The 17,783-nt window shown below is 40.8% G+C and overlaps 1 protein-coding gene across 1 annotated transcript; it reads left to right on the top strand.

Moving 5' to 3' along the window:
* The first annotated feature begins 731 nt into the window (after window positions 1–731).
* LOC133506190 (calcitonin gene-related peptide type 1 receptor-like) lies at window positions 732–7,560 on the top strand. Its single transcript, XM_061830092.1, has 13 exons — window positions 732–852; window positions 2,788–2,849; window positions 2,928–3,081; window positions 3,190–3,300; window positions 4,138–4,250; window positions 4,326–4,417; window positions 4,597–4,723; window positions 4,795–4,948; window positions 5,019–5,079; window positions 5,152–5,218; window positions 5,445–5,663; window positions 5,790–5,831; window positions 6,276–7,560. The coding sequence occupies exons 2-13, from the start codon at window positions 2,805–2,807 to the stop codon at window positions 6,480–6,482; spliced, it is 1,392 nt and encodes a 463-aa protein (XP_061686076.1). The 5' UTR covers window positions 732–852; window positions 2,788–2,804; the 3' UTR covers window positions 6,483–7,560.
* The last annotated feature ends 10,223 nt before the right edge of the window (window positions 7,561–17,783 follow it).

Raw genomic sequence — 17,783 nt, 5'->3', positions numbered from 1 at the left:
ACATTGTTTTTCATACAAGAAATAGCACTCTATGGGTATAGACAAAGAAAAGTACATTTTGTACAGTATGTCACGTTTTAAAGAAAGACACGACTAAACTGAATAGCCGCTCATTCATCATCCAGCATAATATTGACCTCAAACACACTGCCAAAACACCAAAGGAGTTCATCGTGGCAAAAAGAGGAACTCTGTCCAGAGACTGGAAAAGTCCAAATCAAGGCGCTAACCTTATAGAGTATATATTTTACCTGCTTAAAACGAGACAGGAAGGAGTAACCCACCCAATAAGAGCTTGCATCACCAAAGAAGAAAGCACAAGTTTGGGACGTCAGTGGGCCAGAAATTTAACGCAGTTATTGCAACCAAACACTTTGCAACGAAATATCACGTCTTGTTCACTTTGATCTATTGTGCTTTCGGTCCATCTATTCCAATACTTTTGCTAAACTAAACATTTGGTGTCAGGTTAGGAAAACTCTTCTGAACTGTGTATCTGATCCAGATGTAAACATCTGGAAATAAGAGTTGGCATGTCGAAATATTTGCATACATACACATTTAGATGAATATAAATATGTGTACATATCTTGTATAAACGCTGTACTCCGTATATAGTATGTGCATGCATACTGTTATCTCCTCTGCAGGGATGTCCCATTACGCCTCCATTGAAGGCAAACACATGATGTCATCCCAGAAGTGTCCTTATCAGGACAGCTCAGTGTTGCCTCAGACTGTGGAAGGTAACATTGCAGACACGCAGACTCCTCACGAGCAGAGCTCAAATCTTCATGAATTCAATGACAGGAGGAGGCCAGTCGAGTCAAAATAGCCCAGTCACCTGCTAAGGTAAGATCTTGCTTATGCTTCCAATCCACATTGATGTGATTATAAATTGTGTATACATGATGCTTGTTTGAATTAGGCAGGATGGATTTACAGAGATTATAATCAGGGACAATGAAATATTGACACGACATAGATTTCAAATATTGTAGCTCAAAACAATAAATACATGTTTACGTTGTATTGAGATTGTTTGAGTCATACTAAGTATTTTAAGGAGTCACACTTCAGGTGAAAGCAAAGAGTTAAAATAGAAATATGGTCAATGTAAGGCAGTATCTCCAGGAAGTAAATTCAAAGATTGAGCCGCATTGACATTCATTTGGCTGAACTTGCTCAACATGTTGGCCAATAAACTCAAGCAGGAAGGAAACCGGAGGCCAGGGGAAGAGACAGGCTAAATCTAGTATTAAATCCACCCATTACACATGTGAAAAACTTTGCATTTTTCTTTTGTATTGATTCCACAAGTGATCATTTTTATTACTATGCTAATTATGATCCCTGAGGAGAATTCAAGGTACACTCTGTTGTCAGTTTTTTGTTGCACATAAACGGAGAACCAAAGAGAGTGAGCACCGTGCAAAGAAATGCTCCAGGATAGAAGGGGGTTTGAGTGTCTTGCTCAAGGGTACAAAAACACTCACTTATCTGAAGAAAACAAGAAACATGCAACTGGCAGTCAGAAAATGTGAATCTCAAGAAATGCACTTTCACAAAGGCATAGTCTAGAAAGAACATTCTGGTGAAAAGGGTACCTCATTTTTTTCATTTCCAATCTAATGGCAGAATAGCAGTATGGAACAATCTGCAATCAATAGGTCAAAACATGTACAGTATGAAGCTCATCAATAGGATTTAGTGCTATGTGTCAGATCAGGAAGTAAAAGAATCAGCCTTTCCAAAAAAGAGGTGGGTCATTGCAAAATCCTCCAGATTCACCAAAAGTAAATGATAACAGAAAGACAGCGTATCTATCCCTTTAAGTATGGTCTTGTTGTTACGCTACAGGTCCAAGATTGAGAACATTTCAAGTGACGCAGATCGGATTGCAGCATTTTTACATCCACCAAATACAGGAAACAAACCGCAGACACTCGAACTGCACGAGAGTAACCTCAAAAGCCCCAGAACTCAGCAGTGACAATACAGAAGTAAACAATAATGTAAAAATAATACAAACATTTCACACTAGTTAGTATATCTGTGCTTATTCCCACCCCATTAATTCAAATGAGGGTAACCCACTGTGACATTGTTGCTATTTATTTCCGTGGCACATCTGAAATGTACCTTATTAACACCAAAATTAACCGTCTACTTTTGCTGTAGTTTAGATTTCCAGCAGCTGTTTTTTTTCCCAAACTTGTTTATTTGTGTCATTTGAGCAGATCTTCGTTTATCCTTACCTTTTCAATATGGCATCCCACATACCTCTGGGTGGCAACAGCTTCAATGGTGCTAGTAATCAACCCTCAAGATGGCTTTTGAATGAGGCAGCGTGATTAGAAAAATGTGAGATGTGTCAGTCAATTGATGAGATAAGATGCTGGTAAGGGTAATGTAACTCATGCGGCTATTTACATTTTGGCAGGTAAATTGGTAAAACGATGGGGTGGAAATACAGACATAGACATGATGGTTTAAAGAATCGCTAGTTCTTTCACGTTTCTGTTTCTCGGATGACTGGCACGTTGTTTCCAATCTGAACCTATCTGATTCCAGACATTTATTTTCTATTCTTGTTGCCACCACTTCAGAGAAAAAAAAGATGGCTGTTAATTCCAGCCTAATATATAGGAAACATTGTAAAAGAGAATAAAATCATAACCTCCAAATCTTCCAGAAAGTGTGCCACTTGATTGAAGTCATTAAACTTCAAACTTGCTTTCACAACAAAGAATACTTGACTTCAAATTCCTTGTCCATCTTCCCTAGAAAACGCATCAGTACAAATGGACTGTTTCTTAATTCTCCTGGTGATGTGCGCCCTCTGTAAGGTAGTCAAGATCCACAGATTGTAATAAACCTGTTTCCATGCTTGAACTACAGTCGTAATAAGGCAGGTTGTGTTTCAGTCGAGTCAGCTACTTGTGGCTGAAAGTTCTGAAGATGACTATCAGGAACATCTGAACCATTACGGGGAACATCCGGCAACAATCGCCATGGCCCAGTACAAGTGCTTTCAGCGGATGATGAGAGGAGACAATCACCGCAAATCCCAAATAAAGGGTGAGGATGATGATGATGATGATGATGATGACGATGATGTAGAAACTCTGCAGCATGGCCAACGAGGCAAAAGCGGTTTTGGTTAATTATTTTCCATTTTGTCTGCAGGACCAATGTGCAACATGACATGGGATGGTTGGTTGTGCTGGGATGAAACCGAAGCAGGACTCATAACAGAGCAGAGCTGCCCTGACTATTTTAAAGACTTTGACCCTTATGGTAATATTCTTTATTTTTGTCCAATTATCTTGGGTGACTTTGATGCCATTGTCATAAATAAAATAACACAACAAATGCAACGAGGTATTTCCACTTATAGTGTGAATTGAAATGCAGTGGGACCTCTTGAGCACCCGTGAGGTTGTACATTTATAGGAATTTGACCAAAATATATATTATCTATTTATTGATGTTCACTTTTTTTCTTCTGCATGGTCTACATGGTTTATGACAAGACTCATTAAGAAAAAATGGCAAATACAACAGTTATTATTGTGTTGCAGCTTACCAAGGGTTTTGTTGTGGATGTAGGTGTGGATATGCCAGCAGTGTTCTCATTGATCCCTGGCCTTTCTGAAGCTAAAAAAAACCCCACAAAAACATAGAAACTCAGTTATTTCTTTTGACAAAATATTTGGGAAAAACATCCCTCTAAAGTCTCATAAAACTTACAAGCTGCTGTTATTTATGATGTCAGATAAGAAGAACGTGTTGATGCAATGGGTTTGGTATGCTTCATGCGCCACATACTCTGATCTGCGTACTAAAACATAATTCATCAGTGTGGTGATAAAGTACACCAGTCATTGAAAACAATACTAAAATACTAATACTGATTGAACAAAAGTACGGAATCAAAATTCCATTTTGAATTATATATCATACTGTATATGGTGTATACATATACATCATAAATATATCCCCTTTATGCTACCTTACATGGTTCCCAATCTGAGGGTTGAATGAACTCATTTTGACAGCTTTTAATTTGAAATATCCATTCTTACCTTTCGGCGCATGTTTGAATTTCTCTTTAAGTCTGAATTTTGTCATCAGCACTCGCATCCAAAGTCTGCACGGAGACAGGCAATTGGTGGCGCCACCCAGAGAGCAACCGGACGTGGACAAACTTTACCAATTGCCAAGCCAACACAACACATCATGGCACAGTGAGAACAAAGCAAATTTCATTAAACGTACGTGGATTCTCTGGAATGTTCTATTGTGAAATGTTGTCCTTGCAGGTGGCAATGACTCATTTCTACCTGGTCATGATTGGTCACGGGCTGTCATTGGTCTCATTGCTCATATCACTGGGAATATTCTTCCATTTTAAGTAAGCGCACGCTAAAAAGTACAACAGCAACATGTGACTGTATTTTTTATCATTCATTCATCTTTATAGATTTGATTCATAAAAGTCAAGATGTTTAATTTTGGCTCTAAAATCTTCAAATGGATCTGTGATGACGTGTAGATATAAAGCAAAATCTTTCCTTGAACTTTGCGCTGTAGGAGTCTGAGCTGCCAGAGGATCACGCTCCACAAGAACCTCTTTGTGTCATTCGTCCTGAATTCAGTCATCACTGTTGTCTGGCTGACAAAGGTGGCCAAGAAACAAGGGCACACGTACAACGACTCGGTGAGTGAGGTGCTCTCTTTCTAGAAGCAGGCCTCGGAGTTGACCACATGTCATTGTTCTCCTGTTTTTAGGCGAGCTGCAAGCTGCTCATGTTCATCCACCTCTACCTTCTGAGCTGCAACTACTTCTGGATGCTGTGTGAGGGCATCTACCTGCACACTCTGATTGTGGTAGCCGTGTTTGCGGAGAAACAGCATCTTATGTGGTATTATCTGCTTGGCTGGGGTGAGCATCGAGCGGAAGAATCTTGTGCAAACTTTCTGCGGACAGATGACATCTGTGCTTTTTGCTCCAGGTTTCCCACTGGTGCCGGCACTGTTGCATTCCATAGCACGCCACTGCTACTATAATGACAAGTGTGTTTTCGTCATCTAAAATATGAATGTGTTGCTTTCATCCCATATTTGAAGGATGTTTTCTTTTGTCAGGTGCTGGGTTAGCTCGGATACATCCCTACTGTACATCATCCATGGGCCGATTTGCGCGGCATTGGTGGTCAGTGGAAAACACTGGCTATCTATCTATCTATCTATCTATCTATCTATCTATCTATCTATCTATCTATCTATCTATCTATCTATCTATCTATCTATCTATCTATCTATCTATCTATCTATCTATCTATCTATCTATCTATCTATCTATCTATCTATCTATCTATCTATCTATCTATCTATCTATCTATCTATCTATCTATCTAATCTAATCTTCTGCTTTTCAGGTGAACCTCTTTTTCCTTTTGAATATTGTGCGCGTTCTCATCACTAAACTGAGAGTTACCCACCAGGCTGAGTCCAGCCTGTACATGCGGGCAGTGAGGGCCACACTCATCCTCATTCCGCTGCTCGGCATTCAGTTTGTGCTGCTGCCTTACAAGCCTCAGGACCACTGGGTCTCTGAGATATATCTCTATGTCATGGAGATCCTCATGCACTATCAGGTGAGTGCTGATTCAGTCTCTGAATGCAATGTGTTGCAGTGGTCTGCATCTGCAGCAAAACGTTTCCAGCTTTTAAAGGATTGTGCAATTTTATGACTTACTGAAGAAACTCTCCGACATTTTCAGGGTCTCCTTGTGTCCACCATATTCTGCTTCTTTAATGGGGAGGTAAGCCACGCACACGTCTTTTTGAGGCTAATGATTTGGTACGGATTTTAGCTGCAGCAGAAGGACATTTCACTATGACACACATCACACATACGGTACATCTGGGTGACAAAAAGAAATTCAGCTTTCGGTTTATTTCTAGAAAGTAGTATTACATGTCAGTTGACCAAGGTCGATTTGTGCGAAAACAGGTGAAATGTATTGAGATTTAGTGTGAATGTGTGAGCACCGAGTCAAAAAGAAGATGAGACATGAGATAAACGTCTTGCAAGGGTGACAGAAATAAGATATATATTTTGAATAGAAAGTTGATTCAAAAACGGACGCAGTGGAAATCCAGTCACAGTTGACATGATCATTGACAATTCCCAGCATTTTGGAACCCCAAATAGGTCAAAAGCCTTTTTTTAAAAAACATTAACCTCTACCCTACTTTCCTGTAAGGTTCAGAGCGTTCTGAGGAGACACTGGAATCAGCAGCAGATGCAGTTTGCCGGCACATTTGCCAACGCCGACCTCTTCCGCTCGGCCTCCTATGTGGCGTCATCGCTCACCGAGGTCCACCGCTGCTACAGCATCGAAAGTCACACCGAGCACACTAACGGAAAAACCTATTCGGACATATTCCGATCTGACAGCCCATTTGTGTGACAAGGACTTTTTTTTCTCAGCAAGGCATTCAGATACCTGAAGAGGATTCAAAGAAATTAGATTTTTTATTTTTTTACATATTTTTCGTTGGGTGGACTGTTTTCTATTCGCAAAAAATTGGCTCTGAGATGTCTTTCTCACATCAAGGGGATTTAACAATAACACTTTAACAACAACAACAATGTATTTTCAGACATTTTAAAGGTCCAAAGAAGCTGCTCATCCTAGTGTCAGTTTTCAAAGAGACCATCTGATTTACATTATTCATGAAAATCTAGGGGTATTCGGCCTTCGGGTGAAATATCAGTATAAACCTAAAATACACTACAACCTTTCCAGGTTCACTTAATTTGAGTTTTGGCATGAGTGTATGTGTATTATGCTAATTGTTCAAGAACGGGAAGTTGTGCGGAATGCACAGTGAACTTTTACACGTCTTCTCATGCAGTGCATTTTAAGTTCATCCTGAAATTTACCCCGAAATTCAAATATCCCTCACTTTTTGTGAGGACATATTTGTGAAGGGATGTGGCGTTGTAGTCACATTTTCCTTGTTGTTGACGTTTTCTTCTGCTTCCTCATTTTTTTCGAGTGTGGCACATTTTTTGTCAGTTTTATTATTATTATTTATGATACCTTCAATGCTCAACAATTACCAAGGTTCATATTTTTCTTATTCCAAAATGCTGGAGAAGAGATAATGAAATAATGATGATGGTATTGTATATAACTGAAAACCTGTATCTTTACTATTTTTAAAGTCTGTTTTCAAAGTTGTTGTGATGGCAAAAGTTTGAGGAGCTGCAGGTTTCAGCCTTCTAAAACACTATCTGTTAGCCTCCACTGGATCGCGAGTCTGAAAATAATTTTGATATTTGTTCATTCATCCTCATGAGAGTAACGGGCGTGCCGGAGCCTGTTTCATATTTGTTATTTTTCTTTCCCAACCATTATGAAATAAATAAAAGTCATGGTGCCTCGCTTCTCGTGTAGGTAACATTACTTTGTATTGAACATTTACATTGTATTGATATTGCTGCTGTAAATAAAGACGGCTGTGGAAAAACTGCTGGTACTGTTTTGCAGACATTTGAAAGATTTCTCTTTGACACCTAAAAGAAAAGGTGTGACTTCTCTTTCTGATCTGAGAACTCACGATGGGTTCCAGAAAAAGTAAATGCATGTTGCTCTTTGCTTTACATCCAGCATGTGAAGAAAGACGAAGACCCAAACGAAACACCTCGCATCATTTAGCAACCTTAAACCGAGAAGCTGAAAAATCTATTAATGTGACACAGTTTTTACATTGTAGTTCATGAAGCAGGATGTTTACCATTTGTTTGTTGGCATGCTCCTTCCACCACCCCTCCCATATTTACCCCTGTGTTTGAGACATCCCTGACTTCCTATTTCTAAGAATACTTTTGAGCTGAACCAGTGAAGTCCGCCAGAATTCACTTCCTCCGTCTCGTGACCAACAATTGTTTACTGCCTTTACTTCCACATGGAATACTTTATTGCATCTGTGTGAATAATTTGGTACTATGTTTTGCTTACGTGAAGGACATAAAGTACCTTAGCTTGTTGTGAAGAACACTAGTGGTTGTTCATCCATTCATCATTTTCCAAAATGCTCATCTTCACTAGGGTCATGGAAGTGCCGAAGCCTATCACAGCCAAGAAACTTTGGGCGAAGGCGGACTACACCAGGAACTGGTCGCAGGACACATATAGATTCTGTAATTGAGTGGAAAGTGTAGCCACACTGCCTGCACCAAAGCCAGGCGAGTGTACCACTACACCAGGGGTGCCCATAGTATTTTACCCAACCCTCTCGCGAGCTACTGACGGTGGGGAGATGATGCTCCCAAACCGTTTTAAGGTTAATGTTATGTTGCCTCCTATATTTAAAATACAGAATTTGCTTTATGTCCATTGTAATGTCTGCGCTTTCATCCTGGATTATGCTGTGCCAAGGTGCAATTTTAAAATTACACACCATCTCATCCTGCACTTTCTACTTTGGCTTCAGACCAGAACTTTCCCGCTCGGAAAAGAGAAACTCTCGTCCAGTTAAACCACTTTTTCTTTGATTATTCATATACTCTGACAGTCAGTGTATCTTAACACAACAGCATTTCTTTTTTAACTTTTTTCCATTAATATTGAAAGTAAACATAAACAGTATGACTAGCTCGTCTTTGCTCTACGTTGCGCAGACTGTTGATGCTGTCATTATAAAACGCATTGATGGGCTGCTTAAGTACTGTAACATTTGTAATTATGAGTGTTCGTCTTTAAGAGTGGGGGTGGGGGGTTGTAAGGTAAACTAGGAAAAGAAGAGTGTGGCAGAGCAGCAGTTGGTGCTAGAGAAAGTTCCGTGTGCTGCCCAAAAGAAACCAGTGGCTTCTTCTTTTCATATTTTACAGTATGTATGTAAATTGTGCCATTGAATGTAACAACCAGTCATCCCTTAATCATTGAATCACATTGCAAAATGCCACAAACGGATTAGCTGTATGTTATACTTTTTACTTTTACTTTTTTTTTGCGCGCAACGCAGAATATCTGCAAAGAGACTGCATCAGCAGTGCAGAATTGCGCACGCGCATAGTTTAGAGAGAACATTGGCTATTTCTTTTTTTTTTTTTTTTGGCATGCCGTCCCGCGATCGACCAAGAGTACCTCACGATCGACCGGTAGATCGCGATCGACACATTGAGCACCCCTGCACTACACCATCAGTGACACCCCTAGTTTAGTGGTGAAATCTTGCTTGATCAAGAGACACACCTGTTGAGCTGTGCATTTACTACACCACTGATCCTGTTCAAGGTCACAAGGATGTCTTCCCTAACTGAGATGACACAGGATAAAAGCTGGACCATATCCTGGACTGGTCACCAGTAAGTTGCTGTATAGAGACAGACAAGGCTTCACTCTCAGATTCACGCTGTCAATGTGCAAAAACATGGTTTTATTGCCCTTCTGACATCCCCTCACCTTCATTCAGACACCAACTATTCTAAAAAAACTATATCCCAAATGATTGTAATAAAACGGTCACAATTTAGGCTCCAATTTCGTTAGAGCTTCTCCTCACAATGGTCAATGGCATGCTGGAGCCTACTCACCAATCTTTGGGTTAGAGGCGGTGTACACCCTGAATTCGTCGCCAATAATAATAATAATAATAATAATAATAACAGGCAGCACAGTGGACGACTCAGAGCGTCTGGCTCACAGTTCTGAGGACCAGGGTTCAAATCACAGCCCCACCTCTGTGGAGTTTGCATGTTCCCCCCATGACTGCACGGGTTTTCTCTGGCTACTTAGGTTTCAACATTCCAAAAACGTGTTGTAGGTTAATTGAAGAATCTAAAGAGCCTGTGGGTGTGAATGTGAGTGTGAATGAAAATTTGTTTCTATGTGCGCTGCGGACGTCTGGCGATCAGTTCAAGGTGTATCTTGCCACTCGCCTGATGGTAGCTGGGATAGGGTCCAGAACGCCTGTGACCCTTATGAGGATAAGCAGTAAATAAAATGGGTGGATAGATCATTATACCTATGAATAATAAATTCACAATATTCGTAAAGGCACTTGTTCCACATAAACACTAACACACAAATACAGACATCTTAAAGTTATCTTAAAGTGCCAAACAAGAAAAGAAAAGAAAAAGCTGGAATGGGGAGTAGAAAAAACTGAACATTACCATGATGAAAGTGAATCAAATGAAGAGGAGGTGTTATAGTTATGAGAAGTCTTTCCACATAACACACATCTCACACATCTGACTCATGCCACGATGTAGCCACTTGAGTCCTGGAACTCTTGAGAACAATGGAACGAGTTCTTGGCCACACTTGAGGGTGTGGAAGGCATGCGATTCAAGGGTGAGCTATGTGGCCTGCCCGTGTGGATGTGACCCGGTCTGGGTGGGGACACAGGATGTCCGCACAGCCCTCCCGCACTCTGAGAGCCTCAACACGGGGTCGCAAGGGTTGAGGTGTGTATCACGTGATCATGTTCAAATATGAGGCTCCTTGTCATGATCCAAAAATCAACAAAGCAAGTCAAACTGTTTACCACCCAAAAAATATACATATCTCTTCAGTATAGACAGTAAGTAGATATTAATCAACATTTAAAAACAATAGTGTTGCAGGCCTAAATGTTCATCTAAAAAAAATGGGCAAAAATAAAAATGTCTAAAAATGCATTTACAGTAATATTGTCCCAACATTATGTCTTGTTTTATATGTGTATATACATGTCATGGTCAATGTTTTGGTTGATTTAGTTGTTACATTTTCCCATGTTCCATGTCTTATGTGCTCATTGTTAGCCGTGCCCATCTGTTCTCCGACCTTGTGTTGATCAATCAGCTCCACCCAGCCACTTGTGCCTTGTCCAGGTGTTTGTCATTGTCTAGTACAGTTCTTATCATTTAGTTACTCCAGCCCTCCTGCCTTGCCAACCTGCTTCCCATCTATCTATCTATATCTATCTATCTATCTATCTATCTATCTATCTATCTATCTATCTATCTATCTATCTATCTATCTATCTATATCTATCTATCTATCTATCTATCTATCTATCTATCTATCTATCTATCTATCTATCTATCTATCTATCTATCTATCTATCTATCTATCTATCTATCTATCTATCTATCTATCTATCTATCTATCTATCTGTATTTAGTTCACTGCAAAGCAAACGACTCACTGGCGACCTGTCAACGACCACTGAACAATCCCCCAGCGCACACAGCGTGTAACCAAAGTGAAACGAACGTCGTTTGGTGTCCATTGAGCGTCATCCCAGCGTTTCCCGAACTTCCATGCATATGGGTATATAAACCGATGCTTTGTAAAAGCAAGGTCCATTTAATATTAACCTACAGTAGAGAGCACCTACTGTGGAAGATCCAGAAAGCAACAGTTCATTTTCGCGGGAAAACTCCACCAGACTGTCCTCAACAGCCCGGTCCAGGATCCTGCAATCCTTTCTCTGCTTCTTTTGTCTCTTTGTCGGAATGTCCTCACTGGGGTTTGCAAGGTGTTTAGGGTCCCCAGGGGGTGTCACATAATGCGTGACTTCGTGGACGTGCTCTTCCTCCTGCTGTTGTTTTTCCTCCAAACACATTGCATTGATTGCACATTGATGAAAGAGGCTTAGCTTTCTTACTAGCAGCGCTAGTTATTGAAGTCTGCGCCCTAACTTTTTTTCTTCTCGGCGGCATGATGCTCACTGTTCTAACTCACGACAACTGAAGTGACTATGAACTTTCCAACGTTTTAGTGCCGGTTCCATTGTAAAAATTACACGCCAGCAAAACGCCTTTCTGTCGTTATCCACCCATTGGTCACACGCTCAACACACTCGTCTTACCTTGACAAATCGCTCGTCGCGCCCCAATGACGCATTTACACATGCTAATGGTATCTTATTTGTTCACTGTTACACACTTTTCGTGCGTTAGACACGCTTTTCACACGTTAATCACACGCCACATGTGTCGTCCGCGTTTGAGAACGCTGAAAAATAGAACGATTGAAATGTTCAGAGGACGTTGACCAGAACGTCATGGTGTGACAGAGCCTTTACTGGCTAGCTCCTCTGCCTCGCTGTTCTGATGACCCGGCTTAAAGTGGACTTTGAATGTTCTCCCCATGCCTGTGTTGGTTTTGTCCGGGTACTCCAGTTTCCTCCCACATCCAAAAAAAAAAAAAAAACTATACACTGTATGCTAATTGGAGACTTAAAATTGCCCGTTGGTGTGAATTTGAGTGCAAATAGTTGTTTGTTTACATGTGGCTTGTGATTGGCTGGCGACCCGTCCATGTTATAGTGCCCCTTTCACCCAAAGTCACCAGGAACAGCTTCCAGCGCCCTGTGATCCTGAACGGGATAAGCGGTGAAAATGGGTTAATACAGTACATATACAGTACTGTATACTGTGCACAATGCATGTATATTATATAGAGTACCATACCATATTGCCTGGCAAGTATGATTTTTGTTTTTATTTTAATGTGTAGAGCTCGTCCACCTACATCACCAAAGTCACATAACTGGCCATACTGGCGGTCTAACAAAGCATTGCTCAATGCTAAGTCGGTTGGAGATGACACGAAAATATGTCCTATAGCGCGATACCAAGAGTTTTGTCTGATACCATTAAACATTTAGAAGGTGATAATAAACAAAGGTACGTGGTCAAATGAGACACTTGGCATAGAGGACCCATATTTAATACCGAAGTTGATGTTTTCACTGATAATGAAGTGGAGTGTTAACCCGCTTCTGCTAGTCTTGGACAACTGGATCTACACATGTATCTGGTGAGTAAGTCGTCGAGATTTACACAGAAGAGTTTGAAAGTGTAGAAAAGTCTGGACACATACAAATACGTCCTTGCTGGAGCTGTTCTCAATCAAGAATAAATCCCACATAGTGATGGAGCCACTCAGATTTTTTCAATACAAATACCAGTATTTAAATAAATGACCTCTGGTTTTACACAAACTCGCATTCATTAACTACGATTGGAAAATAGAAAGACAACGAGTAGGCTCCTCTGTACACGAAGTTTGTTGTGACCACACGTTAAACTTCGGTAAACCTTTCCGCGACTGACGTTTTTTTTAAATATGGATTGTTCTCAAGTGAGCCCAATCCATATTTAAAAAAAAGAAAATAATCGCTGGGATAGCCTTCAGCCCCCTTACACGGAAGCGTGTTGCAGCCACATGTTAACCTATGTAAACCTCTATGACAGACGGTTTATTTTCTTTTTTTTTAAATACGCATTGGACTCATTTGAGAACAATGAATATTAAAAACAAAAACAAGAAAACGCCTGTCGGGGAGAGGTTTAGTGAAGTTTAACGTGTGGCCGCAACACACTTCCGTGTACATTGGAGATGACTCCCTGCTGTTTTTTTTTTTTTTTTAAACACATTGTTCTCAAATCACCCAACTTGGCATGATAAATACTTCTTGGGGATTTGAGATTGAGAGGAATAATTCCTACCTGAAATGAAGTCATCGCTACTCAGTTGTGTGTGTTTGGTTGGGCACCATCTATCACGTTTAATTTCCAAAATCCATTGATCTTTTCTTTTCTTTTCAGCTGGTATTCTATGGAATAACCTCTTTGAATATCTGTCTCATCTGTTGTGACAACCGACAGCACAACAGGTCTCGGGCATTGTGAATATTCTGCTCCTGTTCAATGTCCCCCACACTGTCAAGCACCTCTTTTTGGTTGCCAATATAGCACTGTGAAAATTGTGATGTCACGTGGACAAACTCTGTTGGATCATTCAGCTTTTGAGGAGTTATTGAGCATGTTATGGTTAGGGTGTCAGTAGTTAGAGCATTGGTTTGGTAAAGTTGGGGTCGTGAGTTGGTTTCTCACTGGGGCCTACACTCCCATAGAGGGGTTACGTCAGGAAGGGCACCCGGTGGAAAAACTGTGCCAAACAAGTATGAGCATTCATCTGAGATGACCACTAATGGGACAAGCCGAAAGAAAGTTGTATGATTGAGCGTGTGTGTGTGTGTGTGTGTGTGTGTGTGTGTGTGTGTGAGTGTGTGCAATTCTGTGTCTAGTGCTTCCAAATACATCGGGAATAATTAAAGATTTTTTGTTTCTTTTTTTGTGACAGTTTAGCATACTAAATATGTTATTAAACCTTCCTCATATATCATGAAAGTTCAAAGAGATTGATTTTTTAGTATCGTGTACTGTAAGTATTGATATTAAAATAACATACCATAAACAGGTTTTATGATGCCAAAAACGGAATGAATGTTAACTATACTAATTTTAAATTGGTTAATCTAGAGCTTGGTTGCTTCAATTTTGAGGTCAACCAGTGCAGAAAAACGATTGTATTCATCCTCCCCTGTGAAAAATGAAACTAAACAATGTGGTCTATAACAGCAAAAGGCCACCAACAATTCTGCCAGTGTGAATGTAATTTGATCCTTCATGATGATGTTCAGGATTGGAACAAAATACTTGAAAACACCATAACCAGTTCCAGTATTATAAAGCTGAAGTTTTCAGATTTTTCGGTTCCTTTACTTCACCAATATATGTGAGACGCATGATCAGTCTCGTCTTCAGCATCGTCATCTGCCAACAGGAACACCCTCGGTCTTCTTCCAGTTTCCTGCCATTGTTCTCTGTTCTGCCACCAGACGCAGGCTCCACCCAGGATCTTGGTAAAAGGTGGGATGTTAAAGTTGATTTTCCCTTAACAGTTGTGGATGGGGAAGGTGTGGTTGTATGAAAAGAAACTGTGCGACATTAAATATCAGCATCCATTTTCAGTAATGTCCTCTTCAAAATTCACAATTTACTTTAGATTCTGTTATGGATGTAATTTTCCCTGCCAGACAGAAAATTACCAAATGTGTGGCAAATAACAAATTCCCACAGTTAGCAAGCCATTCAGGCATAACCTGACATGAATGTAAAATATGAATACTGCAACTCCTTTGATCGTTTCCAGCGATGTTCCTGAAGCATTATGGAGCAACAGTGGTGAGACGCATTCTTGTATGATGTGTAGGAAGGAAAAGGAGTTGCTGGGAAATCTTGCATGGAGTCTCCTCAATGAGAAAAGAAGACACCCCAGCTGGGCGTTACTGCTAAGTCAACTCAGGGTCGCAGGGGCCAGGGGAGCTTGCCTGGATAAAGGATTTGCTACAATATACAAACTTTTACCATGCAAGTGTAGCTGTGTGTGATAACGTAAGGTAAGATAAAATAAAAGTTAAGATAAGATATGAAGATACAAAATTCAGATGTGACACTAAAGAGGACACAGCGAAGTATTGACAAGAATAACAATAGATAAATAGAGGAGGAGGAGTGATACAGTGTTAATGACTTTTTGTAGCAAAATATGGCGATGTGTTTTTTATGATGCAGATAAAACCGAGCATTGAGTCTAAGCAGCCCATTTTTGTGACTGAGGTAAATGTGGGAGAGAGGGCCATTATTGTGTGCAGGGGTGGGTTAGACTCAGTTTTTCATTGACCAGTGAGCCCCGGCTCATCTTGAAGAGGAACTTTTGGTCTGTTTTAGGAGTTAACACAGAGGATTTCAGTAATCGCAAATCAAAGCGACTTCTCGCGAATTTGCATTAGCCTCCCATTTCAGGGTTTTCTAAGGGTACACCAGTTTCCTCCACTGCAGCCCTACTGGGGGCACAATCCAAGGCAAACTGAAGGCCGGTCCCAAGCCAGGATAAATGCAGATGGGTGCGTCAGGAAGGGCTTGTGGCTCAAAACTTTGCCAAATAAATATGAGTCTTCATTCAAAGAATTCTATAATGGATTAGGCATGGACTGGGTTAACACCGTCTGCCACCGGCACTGTCAATGTTCAGGGCGCTGTTGGAAATCCTAAATCAGATGGCCCAGCCACCTCACCGGGCTCCTCTCAATGAGGAGGAATAGTAACTCTAATATCAGCTTCACACCAATCTCAAAGAGAGAGCCCGGACACATTGCGGAGGGAACTCATTTCGGACGCTTGTATCCAGAATCTTTGTTCTTTTGGTCATTACCCACAGCTCGTGACCATAGGTGAAGGTAGAAATGTAGATTGACCGGTAAATTAAGAGCTTCACCTTTCAAGTAACCTCCTTCTTTACCATAACGGACTGATACAAAGTCTGCATCACTACAGAAGCAGCACCAATCTGTCTGTTGTTCTCCTGCTCCATTCTCCCCTCACTCATGGACAGAATCTCTAGCCCAAGCCAAGGGGTAGAGGAGGTCTGTTTTGATGGCCTCAGTATTGCATCTCTGCTTTTTGCAGGTGATGTGGTTCCCTTGGCTTCGTCAAGCACTATCCTCAACTCTCACTGGAGTGGTTTGCAGCTGAGCGTGTATTTGTATAGCTAGATGAAGTCCATTACAAAGCACTCAGAAAGGAACTGTGCTACTGCATGCGGAAGTCTGCAGTAGAAGCGAAGTCCATGTATGAGAGCACCAAAACAGTGGTGAGGTGCCCTGGAGATGTTACAGAGTTTAAGGTGGAGGCGTGACTGCATCAGCGAGCAGTCCTAAACACCTTCCTGTTTCCATGGGTGATTGACATGCTGACAGATGAGGTTAGGTTGAAACCCCTGTGAGCTATGATGTTTGTAGATGATGCTGTGTTCTGCAGTGAAATCAGGGAGCAAATGGAGGAACCATTAGAAAGGCGGAGTCATGTACTGGAAAGGGGAAGAATGAAGAATATATGTGCATGACAGAGGGGTGGAGAGGGAAGAGTCAGGCTATAGGGAGAAGCGATATTAAGGGTGGAGGACTTTAAATACTTCGGGTCAATAGTCCAGAGCAATGGTGAGTGTGGTCAGGAAATGATGAAACGTGTCCAAGCAGGTTGGAACGGGTGGAAAAATCACATCATATTCCTAATGTTGAACAACCACTCACTACGTGAAAATAGCAAACTATCTAAAAATGACCTGCAAACACAGATGCCTGGCCTGGTTGCAGGAAGAGGCGAGAGCGTGCTCTCTTTCAGCAACAGTGTAGCCACAAGGTCGACCCAGAAACATGTGCAGGCTGAACTTTGGCTTTTGTTCTTCCTATAAGGATGCCTTCACTCTCTCGAGCTCTTTGTGCTTGCTTACACACCCCAACATTTGCACACGTTGAGATTTGCGGAAACGCCTGCCTTGTCAGCATGTGTTCTCGAGCTAGAAGGGCTCTTTTGTGGCCTAAAACAAATAATTTGTGTGGACTGGTCAGTTTCATTTCAGCCACCCAGTGAGCAACTTGCAAATGAATGCTCCCTCCTCGAGGAGGGATCCTCACAGCTGTGTAACTTTTCATTGGGCGTACTCTGCTATTTATGAGCGTTCAGTACATGTTTATTTTATTCTTGTGCTTTTTTTGTGTGGAATGAGCTCAGCCACCCCAGAAAAAGACATTTATTCTAAATCAACTGTCATCAACAAACAAATAAATTTAAATTTACAGTCAAGCATGTAGCATTTACAGGTGACGTTTTAAGAGTTTTTGGGAACACACACACAAACATTTTCTTTGAAGAACGAAATACGTACGTTTTTGAACACAAATGAATCATTTAGAATCAAAATATTTATTTTAACCAGATTGAGGGCTACACATGTAAGATCTTAAATATGAATTTTCAGTCTTGAAAATATTAATCTGTAATTTTCTTAGTCTAAATGCCTAATAAGGCATTTTCTTTCTTAGCGTTAGCCATTTGTTTAGAACCTATTTACTCGAAA

The sequence above is a fragment of the Syngnathoides biaculeatus genome, chromosome 2 (assembly GCF_019802595.1).
Source record: "Syngnathoides biaculeatus isolate LvHL_M chromosome 2, ASM1980259v1, whole genome shotgun sequence".
NCBI classification, from domain to species: domain Eukaryota; kingdom Metazoa; phylum Chordata; class Actinopteri; order Syngnathiformes; family Syngnathidae; genus Syngnathoides; species Syngnathoides biaculeatus.
Note: the sequence above shows the minus strand (reverse complement) of the source record. Positions and strands in the feature narration are given on the sequence as shown.